The sequence below is a fragment of the Chenopodium album genome, chromosome 5, assembly GCF_948465745.1.
Source record: "Chenopodium album chromosome 5, dcCheAlbu1.1, whole genome shotgun sequence".
Taxonomy (NCBI): domain Eukaryota; kingdom Viridiplantae; phylum Streptophyta; class Magnoliopsida; order Caryophyllales; family Amaranthaceae; genus Chenopodium; species Chenopodium album.
Window position 1 is genome coordinate 14,527,255 of NC_137838.1, and position 21,769 is coordinate 14,549,023.

At 33.5% G+C, this 21,769-nt stretch overlaps 3 protein-coding genes across 3 annotated transcripts; all 3 read left to right on the plus strand.

Moving 5' to 3' along the window:
- Positions 1 to 1,663: 1,663 nt before the first annotated feature.
- Positions 1,664 to 11,486, plus strand: LOC145631955 (guanine nucleotide-binding protein subunit gamma 2-like). Its single transcript, XM_081684191.1, has 5 exons — positions 1,664 to 1,811; positions 5,633 to 5,727; positions 10,302 to 10,354; positions 11,036 to 11,080; positions 11,214 to 11,486. Exons 2-5 carry the CDS (start codon positions 5,635 to 5,637, stop codon positions 11,296 to 11,298), a joined length of 276 nt encoding a protein of 91 aa, XP_081540317.1. The 5' UTR covers positions 1,664 to 1,811; positions 5,633 to 5,634; the 3' UTR covers positions 11,299 to 11,486.
- A 1,237-nt stretch (positions 11,487 to 12,723) lies between these two features.
- On the plus strand, positions 12,724 to 14,560 carry LOC145630495 (BAHD acyltransferase 1-like). The gene has a single exon (XM_081682761.1). The coding sequence runs from the start codon at positions 12,838 to 12,840 to the stop codon at positions 14,167 to 14,169; it is 1,332 nt and encodes a 443-aa protein (XP_081538887.1). The 5' UTR covers positions 12,724 to 12,837; the 3' UTR covers positions 14,170 to 14,560.
- A 2,655-nt stretch (positions 14,561 to 17,215) lies between these two features.
- Positions 17,216 to 18,568, plus strand: LOC145632638 (BAHD acyltransferase 1-like). The gene has a single exon (XM_081684988.1). The coding sequence runs from the start codon at positions 17,216 to 17,218 to the stop codon at positions 18,566 to 18,568; it is 1,353 nt and encodes a 450-aa protein (XP_081541114.1).
- Positions 18,569 to 21,769: the final 3,201 nt, after the last annotated feature.

Genomic DNA, 21,769 nt, shown 5'->3' on the forward strand with positions numbered 1-21,769 from the left:
AAACTTGTAAGCAAAATCTAAGTAAAGAAAATTCAAGAAAGTTCAAGAAAGTGAACTAGACTCCAAGAAAAGCCACTAAGCAAACCGTGGCTTTGCTTTGATATCCAAGAAAGTGTCCATGCAAAGCTTGGCTTGAATCAATGTTTAGGGACAAGTTATCTTGATGCATGATAAGCAAATCTTCGAAGTTCTCCATGCTTAGACTTGCATCACAAGCCCTTTCTAGATTTAATTATCCATCCTTCCATGTCCCGCAAACATCGAGCCGAGATTTGAAACGTACATTTACAACCCTTGCTCTTCGTGTTCTTCCGTGTGGCATTTTCACGGTCCCGATTTTCCCCTCTGTTTCTCCCCCCCCCCCCCCGATCACATTTCATGTAATTAATTGGAAGCCCATTTCTTTGTTTCTTATACGATGAATTTGTCAAAAAGAACCCTAATGGAGTGGCAATTTCTCTAGCCCAATCAACAGCTGCTTGATAGGTCGGGAAAACTTCTCTATTCTGAAAATGCGGGCTATAATCAACACCATCACCGCCGTAATCTGATAATGACGCCTGATACAAATAAATAATTCTTTTAATTAATAATAACGAACAATATAACATTAATAATTATAATAATAATAATAATAATAATAATAATAATAATAATAATAATAATCTTAAATAGAATAATATTTATTTATATTATTCATACTAGTATAAAAGTTAATACAATAATATTAGTTTTTTTTTTTTTAAAAAAAAAAAGGCACCGTCAACACACTAAACCGGAGCTGCAAACCGGTTGACCAACATGGGTTACCGGATTTTACCACTGGTTGACCGTGACGGATAACCGGATTTCAGCACCGGTTGCCCACGGTAACCTTCGTGGAAAACCGGTGGACCAACACGGCCAACCGGTGTTCAAAACCGGTTAACAACTCCGGTCAACCGCCGCATAAAACCGATTCCCGGGGAGGTTGACCGGTTTCGTGCACCGGTTGACCGGTTTCAAATCAAGTTTTACGGCAACATATATGTATACAACTAGCTAATTTATAATTTATTCCAAATTCAGCATAATTTATAATCATATTAGTATACAACTAGCTAATTAAATAAATAATCGTACTTGTTCAAAAGCCGAGGGTTGAGATTGCGGTTGGTTTTCCGACGAATCACCGTGATTATCATCCATTTCCGATAACTACTCCGTTCGTGGTGGTGGTCAATCTATTAGTGGTGGTGGTCCGATGTAGGTAGTGACGCGGTAATTGTAGTCAATTAATTAAAGTTAGAATTTTTTTTTAAAATAATTGGGGAAATATTTATTAAGGGCAAGAAAGTCCCTTTACTTAAAATGATGGCGGTTTGAAAAAAAACCTTGGCGGTATTTAGCAATAAAAAAAAAAAAGCCATGGAATAAACCTTTTTTTTGTTTTATTTTTTTATTTTATAAATGGAATAAACTTTTTTTATTTGGAATAAAGGGTTATTTGATCTAAGACATAAAAAATCATTTTTTTTTTTATAAAAGACATAAAAATCATTTGTCGCAAATAAAAACAAAATAGTAAATGAAAAAGAATCCTGATCGTTGATATAAGATCTGACAGTTGACATTATATGCGTGTCATCAATCTTCCTCCAGTGCTCGTTAAACCTGACCGTTGACAGAGTATAAATTCATTCCCTTCAAAGTTTTTCACCTTTACGTTACACCTTTCTCTTTCTCTCTCCTCCATTGAAGAGCACTCAAACTTCTCCATTGAAGCCGCTTCTCAGCTTTCTCTCTTCCATTCCATTGAACCAGCGTATGAGGTTAGATACTTTTTCCTACTTTAGTTCATCGATTATCAATTTCAAAGTTTTGGGTTTAATTTCACAGTATCATTGATCTGATTGTCAGTATAGTCAATTTAGGGTTCTTCGAAGTCGGATCATTGAATTGCTTGCTTTAATTACTGAATTAATGAATGATTATAATGAGTGCTTCGATTCTAATTCTGGATTTTCGAATTGAGAGAGAATTTTCATTTTTTTTTAGATTTCCGGACCCAATTTTATTAAGTGGGATCTTTCATTTGCTTTTTTTATTTTTTATTTTTATTTTTGCATCAAGAACGTTATTCCGAATTCGGAGTTTCCTACTTTCACTCCTTTATGATTTTTGGAAACTTTTACTTCTTTATGTAAGGATGTGATCGACTCTTGTTGATTTTTGGGAACTTTTACTCCTTTATGTTTGAAACATGCCTTTCTAAGAGGATTACGATTTCCAGGATTTGTTGCTAGAATTTGCTGTTTGCAATTTACTTTGGTGTTTGTAAGCGATCATATGTGATTTTTCAAGCCTAATTTGATAATTGGTACAAATTTGGTTGTTAATGTGTTGCATTATTGGATAGTCAAGCTCATGAGCCGAGCCTTAAATTTTTGAGGTTGTTGGAGTCCGAGCTGAGAGTGTGTTTTGAGGCTACTCGAGCTTGAATCTGCTAAAAACTATTACTCGAGTTGAATTTACTCCTCTTTGGGTTTAGCTTGAAGGTTTAGCACCCCTAATGAACCCTTTAAAATGTTGGACATGGATGGGTGACGTTCACAAGGACTTCAGATTTTCTAATGGGATTTTATTTAGGTGTATATATGATTTCTCGGTTGGAGTATGATCGTGGATATTCATAATATATGGATTGATGGCATGAATGACTGTATTGTGCATTGGGTGGGTTTTTCGAACTTGCCCTAGAAAGGCAATGTATTATTTTTGTCCTAATTAGAAATTTTTATTCAAAAACTGAAATCGGTAGATAATTGGTTTGGAACGATATGGACTGCCCTCTTTTTAATGGATACTTTGAGTGGTTTGGTTGATCACATGGTTGATGGACAGGTTAGTCTTTTTTGCTAGTAAGAAGGGTTGTGCTTATAGATGTACTATATATTTGGCAACAAAATTGGATCTGATGTCTGGATTGAAGAGATCAGCAGTCATTGACGCGAAGCTAATTTGCTTAACTTATGTAATCTACTGAGTATTAATGATTGGTTCATAAAGAAATAGTTTGGTAATCTATATGTGTTTTTGTCATTTGTGAATTTGGATTTTGTGCGTGCACTTTATACTGGTTATCCATACTTGACTGATGTTTGGAAAGAAATGCATATATTGGTGATTAGCTGTTAGTGGTAGTTACTGGTTATCTGTTCAGGGTTGAATTTAATATGGTTTACTGAAAAATGGAGGCTGTTGACTTGGAAAATAATAAGTGATAATATTATATTGGCTGTAGGAGTGAGAACTGCATATAGAATCATATTTTAGCGATAGAATTCTGATTTTTTAATTATTTATTTATTTATTTATTTATTTATTTATTTATTATTATTATTATTATTATTATTATTATTATTATTATTATTATTATTATTATTATTATTATTATTATTATTATTATTATTATTATTATTATTATTATTATTATTATTATTATTATTATTATTATTATTATTATTATTATTATTATTATTATTATTATTATTATTATTTACTTTAAAATATTGTTAGTATCTATTTTTTTTTTTTTAAATTCTGAGTTTGAATTAAAGTCTTACGATTTACTGATATACAAGGGTTTGAAAATAGACTATGTAGTAGGACTATTAGCTTTTCAAGAGCTTAAAATTAGAATGAGCTCTATGTTATGACTCTCTCCGACTCTCCGTCCTTAAAAGAATGCCTCAAACCCTTAGCTTTACTTTTTTTTTAAGAAGCAATACAAATTTGTGCTTATGGAGTTATGGGTGGGCACAATTGCACAATTATCAATAAGTAGAAAGAGAGAGAGAAAGCAAAGGATTACAAGAGGGAAAGTTTACCAAATAAGGTATGATGCAATCTATAAGGGACAACCATTTTTAGTATATTTGACAATCTTACTTTTGTTAATAAGCACATTTTATTTATATTTAAATCGAAAATGAAGTGCCACATTTATAGATGGCCAAGGATTTGTTTCAACTCACTTTCATTTTCAAAGTTCTCTCCTGCATTTGTATTTAGCTTGCCTAAGAAAATGACTTATTGTTTTCATAAATAACTTTTCTTTATTGCTTAACTTGACCTTTTCCTTTTGAATAATACTCCTTTGTTCCACGAATTTCTTCACATTTACATTTTACATGTAAAACTCATGATGAAGCGAATTAAACAAGATCTCATATTTTAACTTTTACAACATGAATTGTAAGAAGAACTTAATGGAATGGAGGGAGTAGATATGGCGATTAATGCACTTTATTTCAATTCTCCATCAACACTGTTTAATCGGCTTTCATGTCACCTGGTAATAAATATCTCACTTGTGGCTAAATTGAAACCTTCACGATATGAAAGGTTTACTGTATTAGATAAAAAAAAGTCAAAAGTAAAAAAATTAAAAATTAAAAATTAATGACATCATCAAAGCAAATTGGCGGGAAAATGTCAGAGTGACATATGTACAATTTGGGAAAGGCATGATGTCAGCAACGTTTTGTTTTTATTATAAGTTAATAGATTAGGACTGCTTACCTTCATATGGCTTGGCTTCACTATTGCTCCATTCTTATGTAATAATCAGCCTAAAGAGCAGTCTTCCTACCTGAGTTCTACATCTGTTGACATGATATATCCTTTGCTAATTCTAGGTCTGCTGACTGAGCTGATGATTGAGTCTTTGAGTTGAAAAAATACCTTAGGGGGCTCCTAGATTGCATATTTCAAGTGTCCAAGTTAGGCAAGTTAGTACCTAAAGCCCTGCATAACACTGAATTGCCTTTGCAAACTTAGCACAGTCTTTTTGGAGTGGAAAGTGACTCTATACATACACTGGTATATAATCTGAATAGACTTTTAGTGAGCTGACTGTTTGGGTCTGTTATAACTGGTGAAAAATTGATGTAGCAGAGATTGAAGATTGCATATATTTTCGTGTTTGGGCATAGTTATTGTTCTGAATGTACATTCAGGGGCCTGGCACAACACCTATATATAATTTAGATAATAATGAAGAAAAGGACAGACAGTAAAGCATTGTAAGAGTGAAGAAAACTAGTTTTTCTTGCCATAGCACTGCTCATAATGAAATTTACCTCCGATATTCATAAAAATTGAGAATACTCATTTGATCTCTCTCTCTGCTCTCTCTTATATATATATATATATATATATATATATATATATATATATATATATATATATATATATATATATATATATATATATATATATATATATATATATATATATATATATATATATATATATATATATATATATATATATATATAAGTTTCACAAATATTGCACCGTTTTATTTTAAAGAAGCTCAATCTCTCTTTTCACATTACAAATACCTAATATACCCTTGCTAATACTTTCTTAAAGCATTACAATTTCTTCTATCCATTTGGGTTTTTAGGTGTTTCACATGATATTATTGGCTTCCCTTTGCCTTCTACCCACTTTCTAAAAACTTGTGCCTCCCCCTATGGCGCAAAACTATGGAGAGGAGGAAGTATATCCCTTACTAGTTTTACATTGACTTAGCACGTGTAATTTCAGTACATTTTGATTTGGTGGTTTTGGTGTTTGAATGCAGATATGAGTCAGCAGGCTCAGTCAATTGATGCAAGAGGGAAGCATCGAATAATAGCTGAATTAAAGCGGCTTGAACAGGAAACTAGATTTGTGGAGGTAAGCTTGTTAATAGGGTTCTGTTTTTCTTGTTCTCTAGTTTTGTGATTATACAATTCTTATTGGGGAGGGAGGATTTGCTTGGTGGATTTTCTTTCTAGTTGATGAGTTGATAATGCAAGTTCCATCTTTCTAAGGGATTTTGCCAACGTTACATGGGACGGGATTCGATTCGAAACGTGGTACGGAAACGAATACGCGGAACGCTACCCGTGGTGAATCCGGTACAATTGGGTACGAAATAAGTAAATTAATAAATAAATTATATAGGTGGTTTTTATTGATAGATTTTTATATCTAGGTGAGTGGATTGCTAAAAAAAAGAAAATAAAATAAAAAGCCCAAGTTGTTGTTAGACAGATATAGGTTTAAGGCCTTTTAAGCTTTTTACCAATTAAAACAAAACCCTAGCTGCCACCCTTAGTGTGCACATATACATAAAAAAAAAAAAATGTTACTGCTAGGTAAATCAGGAGAGAGGAGGGAGAAAAAAAGTCAAAAACTTCAAAAATTAAATAAGTAAATACACGTGAAAGAAGAAAGAGAGAAAAATGCATTGAAAATGTCGGGAAACAAGCCATTAAAGGTTGCAGAGGAAGAACAACCGTGTTTTCTCAGCCACAACTAGGAGTCGCCACCTTCAGCGTTCTGGTTCGCGACCACCAGCGACCCAGGTCGCGTTTGTTCCGCGTTCCGGTTCGCACGAATCAGATCGCAATTCGTGGCTCCGTACCGCGAACCTTGTAACGTTGGATTTTGCATGATGCTTGGATTGACTTAAAGTGATACTTCCTCCGTTTCTTTTTAGTTGACACGTTTCTTTAGTCACGTTTGCCAATGCACTTATTCAATCATTAATATCTTTAATTATTGATAAACAAAAATTATGAAAAGTTAATATTTTGAAAGTATATAATGTGACGAATCCAACAAGATCCCATATGACTATATTTTTCATTACATATAAAGCACAAAACACGGTCAAAGAGAGGTGTGTGAATAATGCTAAAGTCAAAACGTGTCAACTAAATAAAAACGGAGGTAGTATTTATTACTGCGTGTATGTTATTATGCCTGTAAACTATTAAAAATATTTGGGATAGTTGGGGAATTTTGTTATGTATCTCTTTCTATCTGATAATAAAAGCTCATTTCTATTTTCATAGTCAAATTTGAAAAACTTTGACCAAGGGTTCTCATTAATATTAATATATATTTTATAAATTTATACGATTATGTGGTCAAGGGGGCCTCTTTATAGGATCATACGGTGAAAATGTTTGGACCAAGTCTGGTTGGGTAGCCAAGGGTCTTTTATTTTTATATTATTATTTCAACCATTCCATTTCTTTGTTCTTTTTTCCTATTGAATGCCTATCCATGTCACCTTTCTCTTTTTAACCTTCCCCTTAGTTCTGATCGAAGTCTGTAAAGGTCATCATAGGATATCTTTTTGTCTGGGGGAGGATGAGAGTGACATCCTTGTGAGACTAATAAGGTTTGTAGATCTATAGAGGAGGGGTTGGCTGGGTGGGTTGGGCCAATAGAATCTAGTGAATGTTTTCTTGGTAGATGTGAGGCTGTGATGATTACTTTTTGAACCTGAATCTCTCTGGCTTCAGATCATGAAGTATATTATCAATATGGTTATAAAATTTTGTTTATCTAAGGTCCAACTCTATTACCTGTTGTTTTAGGATTCCTCTTCATTTTGTGAAGAGTCATGAAGGCCATGGAAGTATCTCTGTTCTAGGGAAGCGAGGAGGGTAAGATGAACCATCTTGTATTTTGTAAGCTTAAAGAGATGGGGTGGGTATTTGCATTGGTATTTGATAGAACATTTCTTGGTTGGTGGGTAGTTTATGGTGATTTATTTTTTATCATGATCCACTTTGGCTTCATATCATAAAGTATCAGTTTTAAAAGAACTTATGCATACCCTTCGTCCCTTCCTGTTACAAATGCCTCTTTTTCATTCCATGGAAACATTTATCTTATATATCTTCATTAAATTTTTTGTTGTATGGTAACGTCTGAGGACTGAGGAATATATAAATCTCTATCAAGTGCAAAGTCTATGTTGGTGTTGCTGACTTGCTGTATCTGTTTTCTATGTCTTTTTCTTTGTCTTTGTCATTGCTTTGACTTAAATCCCTGGTTTCTGATTTCTAATTTCGTGGCTAGAGTAGGTTGGGTTCTTTGTAGAATTCTTTTATTAATTGTAAGCCTCAGGAGAAGAATCTGTGTGAACATGCAAATCTGTCGGTGTCGCTTGAGGGTGAAAAGTTTGGTATTTTTCTTGTAAGACTGCTTAAGCACCAGTCTTGCTAACGACGTAATGAACACTCTGGTCAATGTTTGTATTTTGTTCCTTAACAGTGAGAAATCTCATAGCTATGTGTTTTCGTTTAAAGGACTATCTTCTTATATGACGAACAGATTGTTTGTCGTTTGGGCTGGTTTGTGAAAATGCATGGTGCATGGAACATGTACAGGTTCAATTTGTTTCTTTGTGATGCACAAAGGATGAAATCATCATGACAAGTAGATAGTATGAAATCTCCCAGGATATTGTGGGTTGTAAGAATTGGCAAAATTAAGCTGGCATTTATTTGGTAGTCTTCCTAAGAGAATTATGTTTTGTTTCTTCTCTTTGGTATATGTGCCTCTCAGATGTTTTCTTGATAGGGTTGCTCCTTGAATTCCCTCGCTGAATTATTGGGAGATTTTTGGACAACGAACAAGTCAAGGGAGGACAAGGAAATAGGAATGAGAGGGCAGAGGGGTCTAAATGTCTAATGGCCTATGGACACCATCAATTGTCACCAGGGTCTACTGCCAAGGCAGGCTGCACCAGTAGGTGCCATTAGCCAGTTGTAGGGCGCAAGCAGAAAAGAAGGAATTTGGGGGGGGGGGGGGGGTTAGAAGGGAATGAAAGGGTAGTGTTCATATGGACCCATCACTCCATCAGTTGGGATTTATTTATTTATTTTTTTACAAAAAAAAAAACCACCCTGCAACAGAGAAATACAGGGTTTGTAGTGAGTTAGTGTGGCCCAAGTCCCAACAGTAACTTTGATAGTTAATGGGATGGGATGTTACATATTTGTGTTGTTTATAGCAATGTGTCATATAATTTCCGATAAGAATTGGTCATCAACAGGACATACAAGGTCAGGGACACTAAAGATTTTTCGTACTTTCTTCCTTTCAATATATTGGTTACACTTTGAATACTGACACTATTCATTGACCATCGTTTGTTTATATGCAATGATTTCCAATTTTTTGAGTGGTTAATGGAGATGATTCAGTCCCTGTAAACCAGCTTCACCAGAGAAATATATACTGCTTCATAATGTTAGTCTCTCTGTTCCAAAAGATTTTTTTCATTTAGGTATGATCTTAAGAATAATTATTAGAAGAACTTCTTTGCTGGCTTTGGCATGGCTTTTAAGAATTGTTATTGGAAGAATTTCTTTGTTGGCTTTGTCATGGGTTTTAAAAATAGTTATTCGAAGAACTTCGTTGGTTTTGGCATGAGTTTTAAGAATAGTTATTATGTCTAAGAAGCAAATTAATTGGAAAGGGAGTCTATTTTGAGACGAAGGTAGTAAAATGTTGGCCAACTTATTGAATCGGTCAGGTGTTGTCTCTCTCGGCAGCAAAGCTGATGAATACAGGTTAGATTTTTCTGGATAATGGGCTGAGTGTTCTGCAACCATCTCATAATAGTTGGAGATCAACACCTCTGTTGCAAGTTTATTTTAGGAAAGAATATTGGAAAATTTGTAAATCTTATCTTGCCTAACAAGTTTACATATCCTTGACCAATTCCACTTCTTATATTATTTTTCCCCTACTATTCTCTATTTTCTGGTGCCTTTTCTGTGGACAATATTCAGATAACCAGCTTTGTTTTTGAAGTGTTTGGATGCAGAATAGTTAGAATTTGGAAACAAATGAATGTCATACGCTTGGAGAAACTTAGGAAAGAATATTGGAGAATTCGTAAATCTTATCTTGCCTTACAAGTTTACATATCCTTGACCAATTCCAATTCTTATATTATTTTTTCCCTACTATTCTCTATTTTTCTGGTGCCTTTTGTGCCTCTGTGGACAATATTCAGATAACCAGCTTTGTTTTTGAAGTGTTTGGATGCAGAATAGTTGGAATTTGGAAACAAATGAATGTCATACCCTTGGTAAATAAATAGTTAAATATAAAACAGTTTCCCAATTTCTGCCATCCCATGCATTATATAGAAAGGCAATGTCTTTGCTGTAGCTTTTCTCTGCTCAGATTTGCATATTTTCTCTGCAACTGCTTATAAGCTGGGAGCTCTTTACTTTCATGCATTAACGTCTGATTGTGCTGAATTTGTAGACTAGAACACATTTTTTCTATTGGGGCTTGGGAAGAGGATTCCGTCCTGATATAAATTTTTTTTTTAAATTTTTTTTATCCTGCTGTTTCATTCTATGTTTTGGCACATAATGGAATTACGAGTGATAGAATGACGGTTTATGCCATGATTAATCTCAATTTCAGTTCGCGATCTTTGTAAGCAGGAAGAACTGGAGCAGCTAGACAAGACTGAGAATGCGACATCTGCATGCAAAGAGTAAGTAACCAAAAACAAAAGGCGAGATGCCTAATACCTCAACATTATAAAGTTTCTTTTTAGAAGGTAATTATGCATCCTTCATAGACCTGTCAAAATTAAACCTGACCCGAGAATAATGTACTTTGAACAAAATTTTGTGACAAGAACCCTAAAGACCTGATATCTCCTTATCAAACCAAAAATTTGAGGGTGATTTTCTCATAAAAAAAAAAAAAAAAAAAGTTTGGAACAACATTTAGAGACGGAGGGTGTAATTTAATGATTAATGAGAACTTTATTGCAAAGAATACCTTTACTTATTCAAGTAGTTGGTTCTTTATATATTTTTTATAATTGGATATAGTTATTTGTGGGTTGAATTTGACAACAATTAATAATATTTATTAACACTTGCTATCTCCTACATATATTGTTTCTATATCATTATATATATGATCCAAAATTGGAAAAAAAATAATCAAATCTTTTAATCTGTTGGATCAACCCCAGATCAAACACTTTGGATCTTGAATGAGCATTGTTTGTTCTGAATTTCAACTCGACAGACCCTTTTGATAGGTCTAATCATTCAAAATATAATGGGAAAGCTCAAATTTTACCTTGCTAGATTCAGATATTGGTCTATCTTTGATATATTTTTTTTCTTGGCATTGCTCATGTTTGTTTTCTGCCTTTCAGATTGCTGGGTAATGTAGAAGCAAAACCGGATCCCCTTCTCCCAGAGTATGCTTCCTTACATATTGGTCACTATATCTATCTCTTGATTGTTTTTAAAATCCTGCATTAGTATTGAAGAAAAGCTTATCTCTTTATAAATGTTTCTCCCTTTGATTTACATCTTATTCATGTCTAATAGAACCATTGGACCAATAAATCCATTGTGGGATCGCTGGTTTGAGGGACCCCAAGACTCAAAGGGTTGCAGATGCTGGATATTCTGATGCTTGCTGCTATCAGGTGTTTGCATGAGATCTATGCTAATTATATTGAAAGAAAACCCTTTGAAAATACTCATTGATGTACAGACTGCATATAATTCTCAACCTATGAATATGTAATCCAAAAGTTTGTGCATTGTAATACAGACAGATGAAATTCGTTCGTATACCATTTTTATAATCAAGTGTGACATGGAAAGCTCTCATACAGAACATAACTATTTCATAAATCCAATTTTTTGAAGGTTATTGACAGGTTTCTTCACTTCTCACCCGGTCCCCCTCGTCCCTAATTTAAACTTTTTATGAGATCAGATGATGCTCTTCTTATGTTTCCATTGTATTGTTGCTTGAGTCCTAACTGCGCCCACCCCCGCCCCCGCCCTCACCCTCTCCCTTTTCCTTTCCCTTTCCCTTTCCCTTTCCTCTTTTCTGTACAATCACCAAAAGCAGTATGACTGGAGTGTACAATCCGTTTTAAATCTACTCAGCTCAACCCAAATCAATTATTATTTGAACAATTAATAATGATCCGACTTGAATTAACCATATGTATTGAGTTGAAACCCGCTTAAATTTGGCTAAATCCGTTTTCAAACCAACCCAGTTCAAGCCAAACTGATTATGACCCGAATCGATCACAACATGACCCGATTAAGACCTTAACCGATTAGTAATACAATATAAAACCAAACTGATGAACTAACCCTATAATTTTCAAACTAACCCACAAGTCAATTGAACTAGTATTAAGTATTAACCCAACACGTTATTTCCAAAAACTGAACTCTTAACCCGAATTATTGTCACTCAAGAAAAAGTAATACTCCCTCCGTTACTAAATACTTATTTCATTTCTATTTTTTGCACTATTCATTTGTCCTACTTAGACTAATGTTTGTGATTTATACATAAGAAAAAATATAGTCTTGTGGCTACTTGTTGGAATCATCTCAATGAATAGATTATTAATTTTCATTAGTGATCAAAGATATTAGTGATCAAAGATTAACATCGGCATGCGTGTCCAAGAGAAATGGAGCAAGTATTTAAAAACGGAGGCTTTTTTTTTTTTTTTTTTTTTTTTTGATAAGAAAAGGCAATATCAACTTCTTTTTTTTTTTTTTTTTTTTTTTTTTTTGGATAAGAAAAAGCAATACCAGGCCAATTTACCAAGTACTAATAATAATCAAGAAAAAGCATTATCAACTTACCAAGTACGACACTTGTCAACTTATTATGTACTAATAATCAAGGATTGAATGCTGTGTTGTGTTTACATTTAGCCAGCACGCCAAATTGGAATAAATGAAAAAAGTCACTTAAACGTGTACCACCAATCTTATCCTGATTAACTTGAGCAAGAAAAATCACTTTCACATAAACTGTTGCAGGTCACAAGTAAATTGGCATTTATATGGTGGGAGTTGCCTGTTTATTCTTTCAAGAATTGAAAAAATCTAAGCAAGTAAATTAATCCAATCATATAATCTCTTTCTTTTTTGTAGATAAAAGTTTTAGGAAACGATCCAAAATTCAAAAATGGAACAAGAATTTGAAGTACAAGTAAATACATTATCAAAGGAAATGGTAAAACCATCATTTCCACCCTCCTCTCATCCCACAACATTCACTCTTTCCCTCATCGATCAAACTTTCCCTACCTTACATGTCCCGGTACTCCTTTTCTACACCGCCGAGTCCCCAACACCACAAGGCGGAGTTGATATAAATGGCCTAAAAACATCCCTAAGCCAAACACTTGATCATTTCCTCCCTCTTGCAGGTCGACTCTTAAATGAGTCGACCATTTCTTGCAACCACAAAGGCATACCATTTATCGAAACTAAAGTCAATTGTAATCTCTCTATAGCATTGACATCACCTCATAAGTTGAATTTCATTACCAAGTTTCTCCCTCCCCCAGAGTTACAGGCTTCTGGATTGCAACCAATCTCAGAACTTGTCCCTTTAGCCTTTCAGATCAATGTTTTCCTATGTGGAGGGGTGGTCATTGGATGCTACATGCTCCATAAACTCCTCGACGTAGCTTCCCTAGGAACCTTCCTTAAGTATTGGTCGAACCTTGCTAGTAACCGGTTAAATGACCTAGTCCAACCCAACTTTGAAGCCACTATCAATGCATTTCCTCCCCTTCCTAAGCCGGAATACAAATCTTCGCCTATTTCATCGTTGGAACCTCCACCTATATCAAACAATGTCATCAAAAGTTTCATATTCGATCCTATTGCCATAAACAAACTTAAGGCCAAGGCAACAAGTGAGCTAGTTCCTAAACCTACAACATTCGAGGTGGTGGCAGGGTTTGTATGGGAGCAAACCTTGGCCACAAGGCTTAATTTGGGAATACAAGTTGAACATACCGCGTTATCAATTGTAGTGAACATGCGGCCGAGGATGAACCCGCCACTCCCTAGAGAATCCATGGGTAATCCCATCACAATCTCACAAACACAAGTACATGAACATGTACACTCTGAGCTACAAGAACTTGTTAAAGAAATCCATTCAACTTTGTACAATTTCTACCAAAAAATTTCTAGTACAAATTTTAAAGGGAAAAACGCTAAAGATGAGTTGCAACATTCTATTGAACTTGAGGATGGCATCTTAAGGGTTAGCAGCTGGTGCAAAATGGGTTTGAATGAGGTAGATTTCGGGTTCGGAAAGCCCACATGGATTGTTCCTACAGATGGAATACAACCCCCTCAATTTAGGAATTTTTTCGTTTTAACTGATTATTGTCACTCTAATAGTGGAGATGGAATTGAAGCATGGTTGGTTTTGGAGGAAAAAGAGATGCAAAATTTAGAGTCCAACCCATATTTTCTTGCCTTTGCTTCTCCGAATTAGTCATAAAACCCACAAGTTGCTCACTTTTATTTCTTTGTTAAATTGTCATGCTTTTTATGTGTTGTTTGGCCCATTCACTGCTTGGGCTATTGTTAGTTTAACTATTAAAAAATTAAAATGTGTTATGAAACACAAACAACCATAAAGTGAACAGGGGCGGAGCCAGAATTTTTAGCTACGGAGGCCGACGGTTGAATCAATATATAAATATATACCTTATTATTGTAACGATTTTTTTAATCGAAGTTTATGATTTTTCATATAAATAACGTAAATAATAGATTTTCATAAATGTTAAAAATGTTGGTAACCTATTTTTCTATGTATAAAAGTTGTGTAAAAATCCACTCGTTGACTGTCAACTACTCTTAAAATAAAGAGTTTTTTTTCATGATTATACCTGTCATATTGTATACAAAAAGGGATTTATTGACAAATTAGTAGTAAACAATTTCACAAGTAGAAGTTTGAAGAAACAAAAAATTTAAATAAACTGAAGCGGGTAATTTATAGAAGATTGAAGTAACGAAAAAATAAATAAAATGAAGCCGGTAATTTATAAAACAAAAATGTACGTGATTGAATAAAATTACAAGAGTAAAGAAACGAAAAAAAAAATGAAGCCAATAATTTATAAAACAAAAATGTACATGATTGAATACAAGTACAAGATTGAAGAAATGGAAAAAAAAAATGAAGCCGGTAGTTTATAAAACAAAAATTTACGTGATTGAATACAAGTAGATGATTGAAGAAACGGAAAAAAATCACTTATAGAAGAGTGGAAGAAGTTACTGGAAAATATGGCAAAAAAAATAGAGAAAAGAATAAGATGAAAGATCTAATATTATTGGAGTTAATTAAGAATAAGATTATAAAGTAAATAAACAACAATATTATCTTCACCAAAAAAACAACAATATTATTGGAGTTAATTAAGAAGAAGATAACTCCATTGCCCTCGCCTCCCTATTCTCTTTTTTCTCTCTTCTCTCTCCTCTCTCTTTAGGGTTTTAATTTTCTTGGCCGTTTAGGCCGAAAATAGTTTAATTTAATTTCTTCGGAAATTAGACTATTTCCGACCCTTTTTCTTTAATTTAATTTGCTTTTTGTTATTTGTTTTGTTTTGCTTTGTTTTGTTCTCTCCGTTCGTGAGAGTTTGTCCCATTTGTTTTGGGTTTTTTCCAATTTTTTTGGATTTTGATTCTCGTATATGGATAAGAATTTTAATTTTAGAGTTTTAATAATAATTGAGAAGGTGATTTGGATTCATATGGGTTTAGGGTTCGTCATCAACGCTACGATCAAAACATCAGCGCAGATTGCGAAGGGTCTCTACTTGGAAAGATGCAAAGACATCGAAAATCACTGCTTGCGTCAAGTTTGAAGCGGTGGAGTGTTAGTTATGCCCGATATGCAAATTAGTTATGATTATTGTAAAAGTTATGTTATTTTCTCAAGATATGTGGTTTACAAATATAATCTTTATTATTGTTGTAGATGTCGTATGACTGTTTATTAATGATAATATTCATCTTCTTGTTAAAAAAAAAAAATAAGAAGAAGATTATGGAGTAAAAAACAACAGAAACGACAAAAAAAAATGTTGATTATGAGGATATACACCTCAATCATATACTCCCTCGGTTCCTCAATCATATACACCACAAAAATCACTTTATTAAGACTTTGGGCAAAAAATAGTGCACATAGGTTGACACAAATATCAATGAGGAGAGAGATAGAGAGAGAGCAAGTGGAAAAAGATGCCAAAAATAGTATGGGGCAATCTTTTAGGGATTACAAAAAAAGACAAGTGGAGTAAACAATTAGAGACGGAGGGAGTACGAAGTATGTGGTAAGTTATAAACCCACTAACCACTGAGCCAACAAAATCCCAACATTATATATATGAGTTGTTTAATATATATCCTAAAAACTTCATGTACTTTTAGGTCGGGTTGGGTAGATTTTAAGTAGTTGTCTCCGGGTCATTCAGGTTGAGTAAGGATAAGACCTGCCAAGTACGTGAGTTCTAAGTATACCGTTTTTGGCTAGGCCACTAGTTTGTATAAAAGTATGCATAAAATCCTCTTAGTAATTAATGAGAGATTACCAAGCAAAGCCACTTTGAGGTCACAAGTTCGAGCCCCACTAATTACAAAATGCGTGCTTAGGTGTAGGGGGATTCCTTTACCTCCCCCTTTACTCTGAAGCGTCGACTTGCGGAGCTGGGTTGGCTAAACCTGTGACAATGTCGGTTCAGTAAGGTTCTTCATCTTACCTTAAAAAAATTGAGAGATTGTATATACAGTTGGCATCTAAGGATATTGTACGCTCATTTTGATGATTATTGCTCATCAATTGAGCCAAAAAAAAACCCTTAAATGTACCATATACAAGCATACACCCGCATATGTAAAATTATTTTTAATTATATTTACGGTGTAGCTATTACTATCAATACGTTAGAAATAATTTTCTCCGATACCATGCATAAAAATATGCATAAAAGCCTCGTGATTAAAGAGTTTTTTTTTTTATATAATTTTTTTATTTTCTGCATAAAAGTATATATTTCGTATAAGTCACGATGAGTTGTTCTCCCTTGGTATGTGATTAAATCTTTGAAAATCTAACGTTGACTAATTCGTGATACACGTAATTGTAGAGTTAAGATCACTTGAACAAATAATTGATGGATTTGATGTTATATAGTATCTTCTTTAATATTAATCCAGCTCTCTCTTAGTATGATTGATAAAAAAAAAAAAGCATACAAATACAATAATGTATTCATGTGACGCATCAACCATTTTATTTATTACGAAGTAATCAACTTGGCCGGCATTAATTTAATGAAACTACACAGTAGATGCTGCCAAACGTCTACTTAAAGGTCCAATGAAGCTAAAATATGGAAATAGCATGCAACTCAACAAATAAAAACAAATCCAATTATTTCTTCCTTTAATTTCTAATTACAAGTAATCCTTCTTGTAGATCAATTTTTTTTGGAAACAACTACTAACCTTTATTTCTTTCAATGGAGGATCAACTTGAAGTAGATGTGAAGATAATATCAAAGGAAATGGTTAAACCATCATTTCCTCCACTCTCGAATCCCACAACGTTCACCCTTCCCTTCATCGATCAAATTTTCCCTACCTTTCACATTCCCTTGCTCCTTTACTACACTTCGAACCCCTCAACACAACAAGGCGAAATTGATATAAGTGGTTTGAAAACATCCCTAAGCCAAACACTTGATCAATTTCTCCCTCTTGCAGGTCGACTCATGGATGAGTCGACCATTTCATGTAACAATGAAGGCATACCATTGATTGAAACTAAAGTCAACTGTCATCTCTCTGTCGCGTTGACATCACCTCATAAGGTGAAGTTACTTCCCAAATTTCTCCCTCCTCCAGATTTACAGGCTTCTGGATCGCAACCAATCTCAAAACTTGTACCTTTAGCCTTTCAGATCAATGTTTTCCTGTGCGGAGGGGTTGTAATTGGATGCTACATGCTCCATAAATTCCTCGACGCAGGCTCCATTGGAACTTTCTTTAGGTATTGGTCAGCCCTCAATAGTAAACGATTAAAGGACCTAGCTCCGCCTCACTTTGAAGCCACTGTCAATGCATTTCCACCCTACCCTAAAGAAGAACACATATCTCTACTTAATAATAATCTAGATTTACTTCCTCCACCTACACAATCAAAGTCAACTATTGCGATCAAAAGTTTCATATTCAATATCAGTTCCATAAATAAACTTAAGACCAAGGCAGCTAGCAAGCAGATTTCTAAACCTACGGGATTCGAGGTCGTGCTAGGATTTGTTTGGGAGCATATATTGTCCACGAAGCATAGTTTGAGTTCACAAGTTGAACATACACCACTAACAATTGCTGTGAACATGCGGCCGAGGATGAGCCCACCACTCCCTAGAGAATCCATGGGGAATATCATCATAACACCAAATGTATTAGTGCCCGAAGAAAGTAACAACAACAAGTTTCAAGAGCTTGTTAAGGAAATCCATTCAACTTTGTCAACTACTTACAAGAAAATTAATAGTAGAATTTTTCAAGGGGAAAATGCGAAAGTTGAGTTACTAAGTTCTATGGTTCCTCTAGATGGTGACTTAAAGGTTAGCAGCTGGTGCAAAATGGGGTTGAATGAGGCAGATTTCGGGTTCGGAAAGCTTATTTGGATTGTTCCTACAGATGGAAAACAACCCCCTCTTTTGGTAAAGAATGCTTGTTGCATGACTGATTATTCTCATCCTATTATTGGAGATGGAATTGAAGCATGGTTGATGTTGGAGGAGAAAGAGATGGAATATTTAGAGTCCAATGCAGATTTTCTTGCCTTTGCTTCTCCTAATTAGTACTTTGCTATTTTTCGGAGTATCTGTCATAAAACCCACTTCTTTGCATTAACACATTTATTTCCATTTTATAATTAATGTGTTAATTTTTATCTAATTGTCCTTTTAACTTTTTGTTCAATCAATAAATAAAAGTGAGATTATCAAATAGTTACCTTTTTTTTTTTTTTTTTTTTTTCATATTTTATTATAGTGACCTTTTTTTATTAATAAAAGAACCATATATAGTTTATATAACATTAGTGGTCCACAATAAATTAGTGTGAACCAGGTTCATTTAAGAATTTGTGATCAAATATTGCTCGCTCAATCTATTTCGCAATAATTGAAAACTTATTCTCTTTCAAACGAATTAGAACAATTGATATACTACTATAATTGAAGATGGATTATCATTATTGAAAATGTATATATTTACAAGCTACAAACTTACAACACACTGTGGCCCAATACTTCTCCCACCATCACATGTATCTACTATATATATATAATAACTCGATTTTACATTAATTAAGCAACACACTTTATGGTCCTCACCCCTTTTTTTTTTTAACCTGTTTGGTAAAAGTGGCTAATTATTTTGAAATTAATGAAGTACTATATAAAGTGAAATAATTATAAAATTTGTTTAAAATGCCAAGTAATTTTTTAATAGCAAAATGGATTAAAATAAACTCATAGAGAGGCACTAGAACTCTGGCAATCCTACAATTTCATTGGGGTGGGGTGTTTGACGAGAGAAAAGAGGTTAAATTAATTAGTTGTGTAGAATAATTGAAGTTTTGTCTAATTGTATTACAAGTTGTTGACTAATTTAAGTGCATGATAGTTAGTTAGCCTCTTGTTATCTAGGTTCTTAGAGCCTTAAATTGTCAACCTCCGAACAATAGAGCAACCCTTGTTCATCTAGGTAACCTTCTTTGATAAACATGTAAACAAAGGAAACGTCTAGTTAATTGTCTTTGAACACGTACTAGTAGGCTATTTAATTTCTTCCTAGCTATAACCCTCATAGTGTATTGATAAAACACCCACCAAGTTAAGATACTCCCTATGTTTTTAAATACTTGCTCCATTTCTATTTTTTACACTATTCATTCGTCTTACTTTGACTAATGTTTGTGATTTGTACATAAGAAAAAATATAGTCTTGTAGGTGCTTGTTGGAATCATCTCAACGAATAGATTATTAAATTTCAATTGTTAGAATTTATACTTATTGATAATTAAAGATCGATATTATTGATCAAAGATTAGCATCGGCATTCGTGCCCAAGAGAAATGGAGCAAGTATTTAAAAACGGAGGGAGTTTATTACTCCCTCTGTTCATCCATATAATTTTGCCTTAGTGCTAAATTTGGGTCAAACTTCATTCTTTTTTTTTTTTTATGTTTTTTTTTTTAATTTTTTTGTACCATAGATCTTGATAATTTATGAGAGATAACATAGTCATGTGAGGTTTTCTTGAATTCTTGTATATTATTATTATCAAGTGTTTATTTTTTATGTGTATGGAAATGGATAATATATGTTTTAAAACATGTTTTAGAGACCGTAAAAAGTCAAATAAGGCAAAGAAACATTTATGAAGGGAGTACTTATTAATAATTAGAGATATTTAAAGCAGAATCTTTCAATAATAAATGTGATAAGTTTGACGTTTATTTGACTATATTTATTCAGTAATCAATAAACTAAGGGCATGTTCTGATTTACTGAACTGAGCTCAACTGGACTGAATTGAACTGATTGGAGCTGAAGTGAACTGAACTGGACTGAACTAAATTGAGCTGAAATGAATTGCTTTTGAGAGAATGAAATTAAAAGCTGAACTAAACTTAACTGAACTAAAATTAAGCTGAAGAGAACAGGCTCTAAGTACTATTTTATTTGACTAAACTATATTCAGTAATCAATAAACTAAGTACTATTTCCATCCCAAAATTAAATGTATGTTTGATTTTATGTGGTTTTCAATAAACTTCTTTGACTATCAATATCTTTAATTACAAATCAACAAAGAGAAAATTGTAAAAAAAATACCTTTTAAATGGTTGACTTTTTGAAAAAGGACCTTTTAAGTGAAAACTTGTGAAAAAAGACCTTTTAAGTTGTATTTTTTTTTTGTATGGGATACTTGGGTGAACTTGCGAGGTGGTCAACGCCGAACCTCCATGTTAGTCACGTGACTTATTTTTAGAAAAAAAATTAAAAATGTTCCCAAATTTCCCTCCTTTCCCAACCTCAATAAGAATACTATATGAAAGGGTTAGGACGAGAAATGAGGGAAATTTGGGGAAATTTTTTAGTTTTTTCTTTTTGTAAAAAAGACACATGACTTAGTGACTAATATGTGATAGTCAACCCCGAAGCTCCAATGTTGACCATGCAAGCTCACCCAATTCAGTATTCCATACAAACAAAATAAAATTTAAAAGGTCATTTTTCACAAGTTTTCACTTAAAAGGTCCTTTTTCAAAAAGTTGACCACTTAAAAGGTCATTTTTCACAATTTTCTCATCAACAAATAAAAAAGTAATAGCACCTACCCGCGTTTTCTGTATGGTTAGCCACACCGTGTGGTCGGTTGATAGACACAAAAACACTTACCGAGTAACCCTTAATCAAGTAGCTCCTGACTGACCGGCTAACTCCTTGTTGAGTAAACCCTGACCGACCATACTACCTTTGTCATATAATGTTCTAAATTGATTTGGCCACAATACCTATGCATTAAAATCTCATCGTTGTTTGTATGTGAAATGTCTCACATTTTAAAGAAAAAAAGAGAGAAAAAAGCAATGTAGCAGGTCAGAACACTTGTGATCTTATCATATTACGCGTATATATAAACTGACAAACGTGCTAGACAAGAAGAATACTTGTTAATAATAAAAAGATTATTAGAGATTTTATTCCACAAAATAAAAAAACTTCTGCAAATGCTTAATTAAGCATTAAAGTACGTTAAAAACATGTGTAGATGAACTAAATGCTTAATAATTTGATAATATAAGATTTGATTCCATCTTCAATGGTGTTTAGCAGCTCTTTATAAAAAAAAAGTAGGATTAGAAATATATATTTTAAAAATCAAATTATTGGCATTAGTTTAATGACCCTTTAACTAAAAGGCTTGACAAATTAGAGAGAAATAGAATATAATGGCTTTTGTATTGCTTGCTTGTTTATTATAGAGA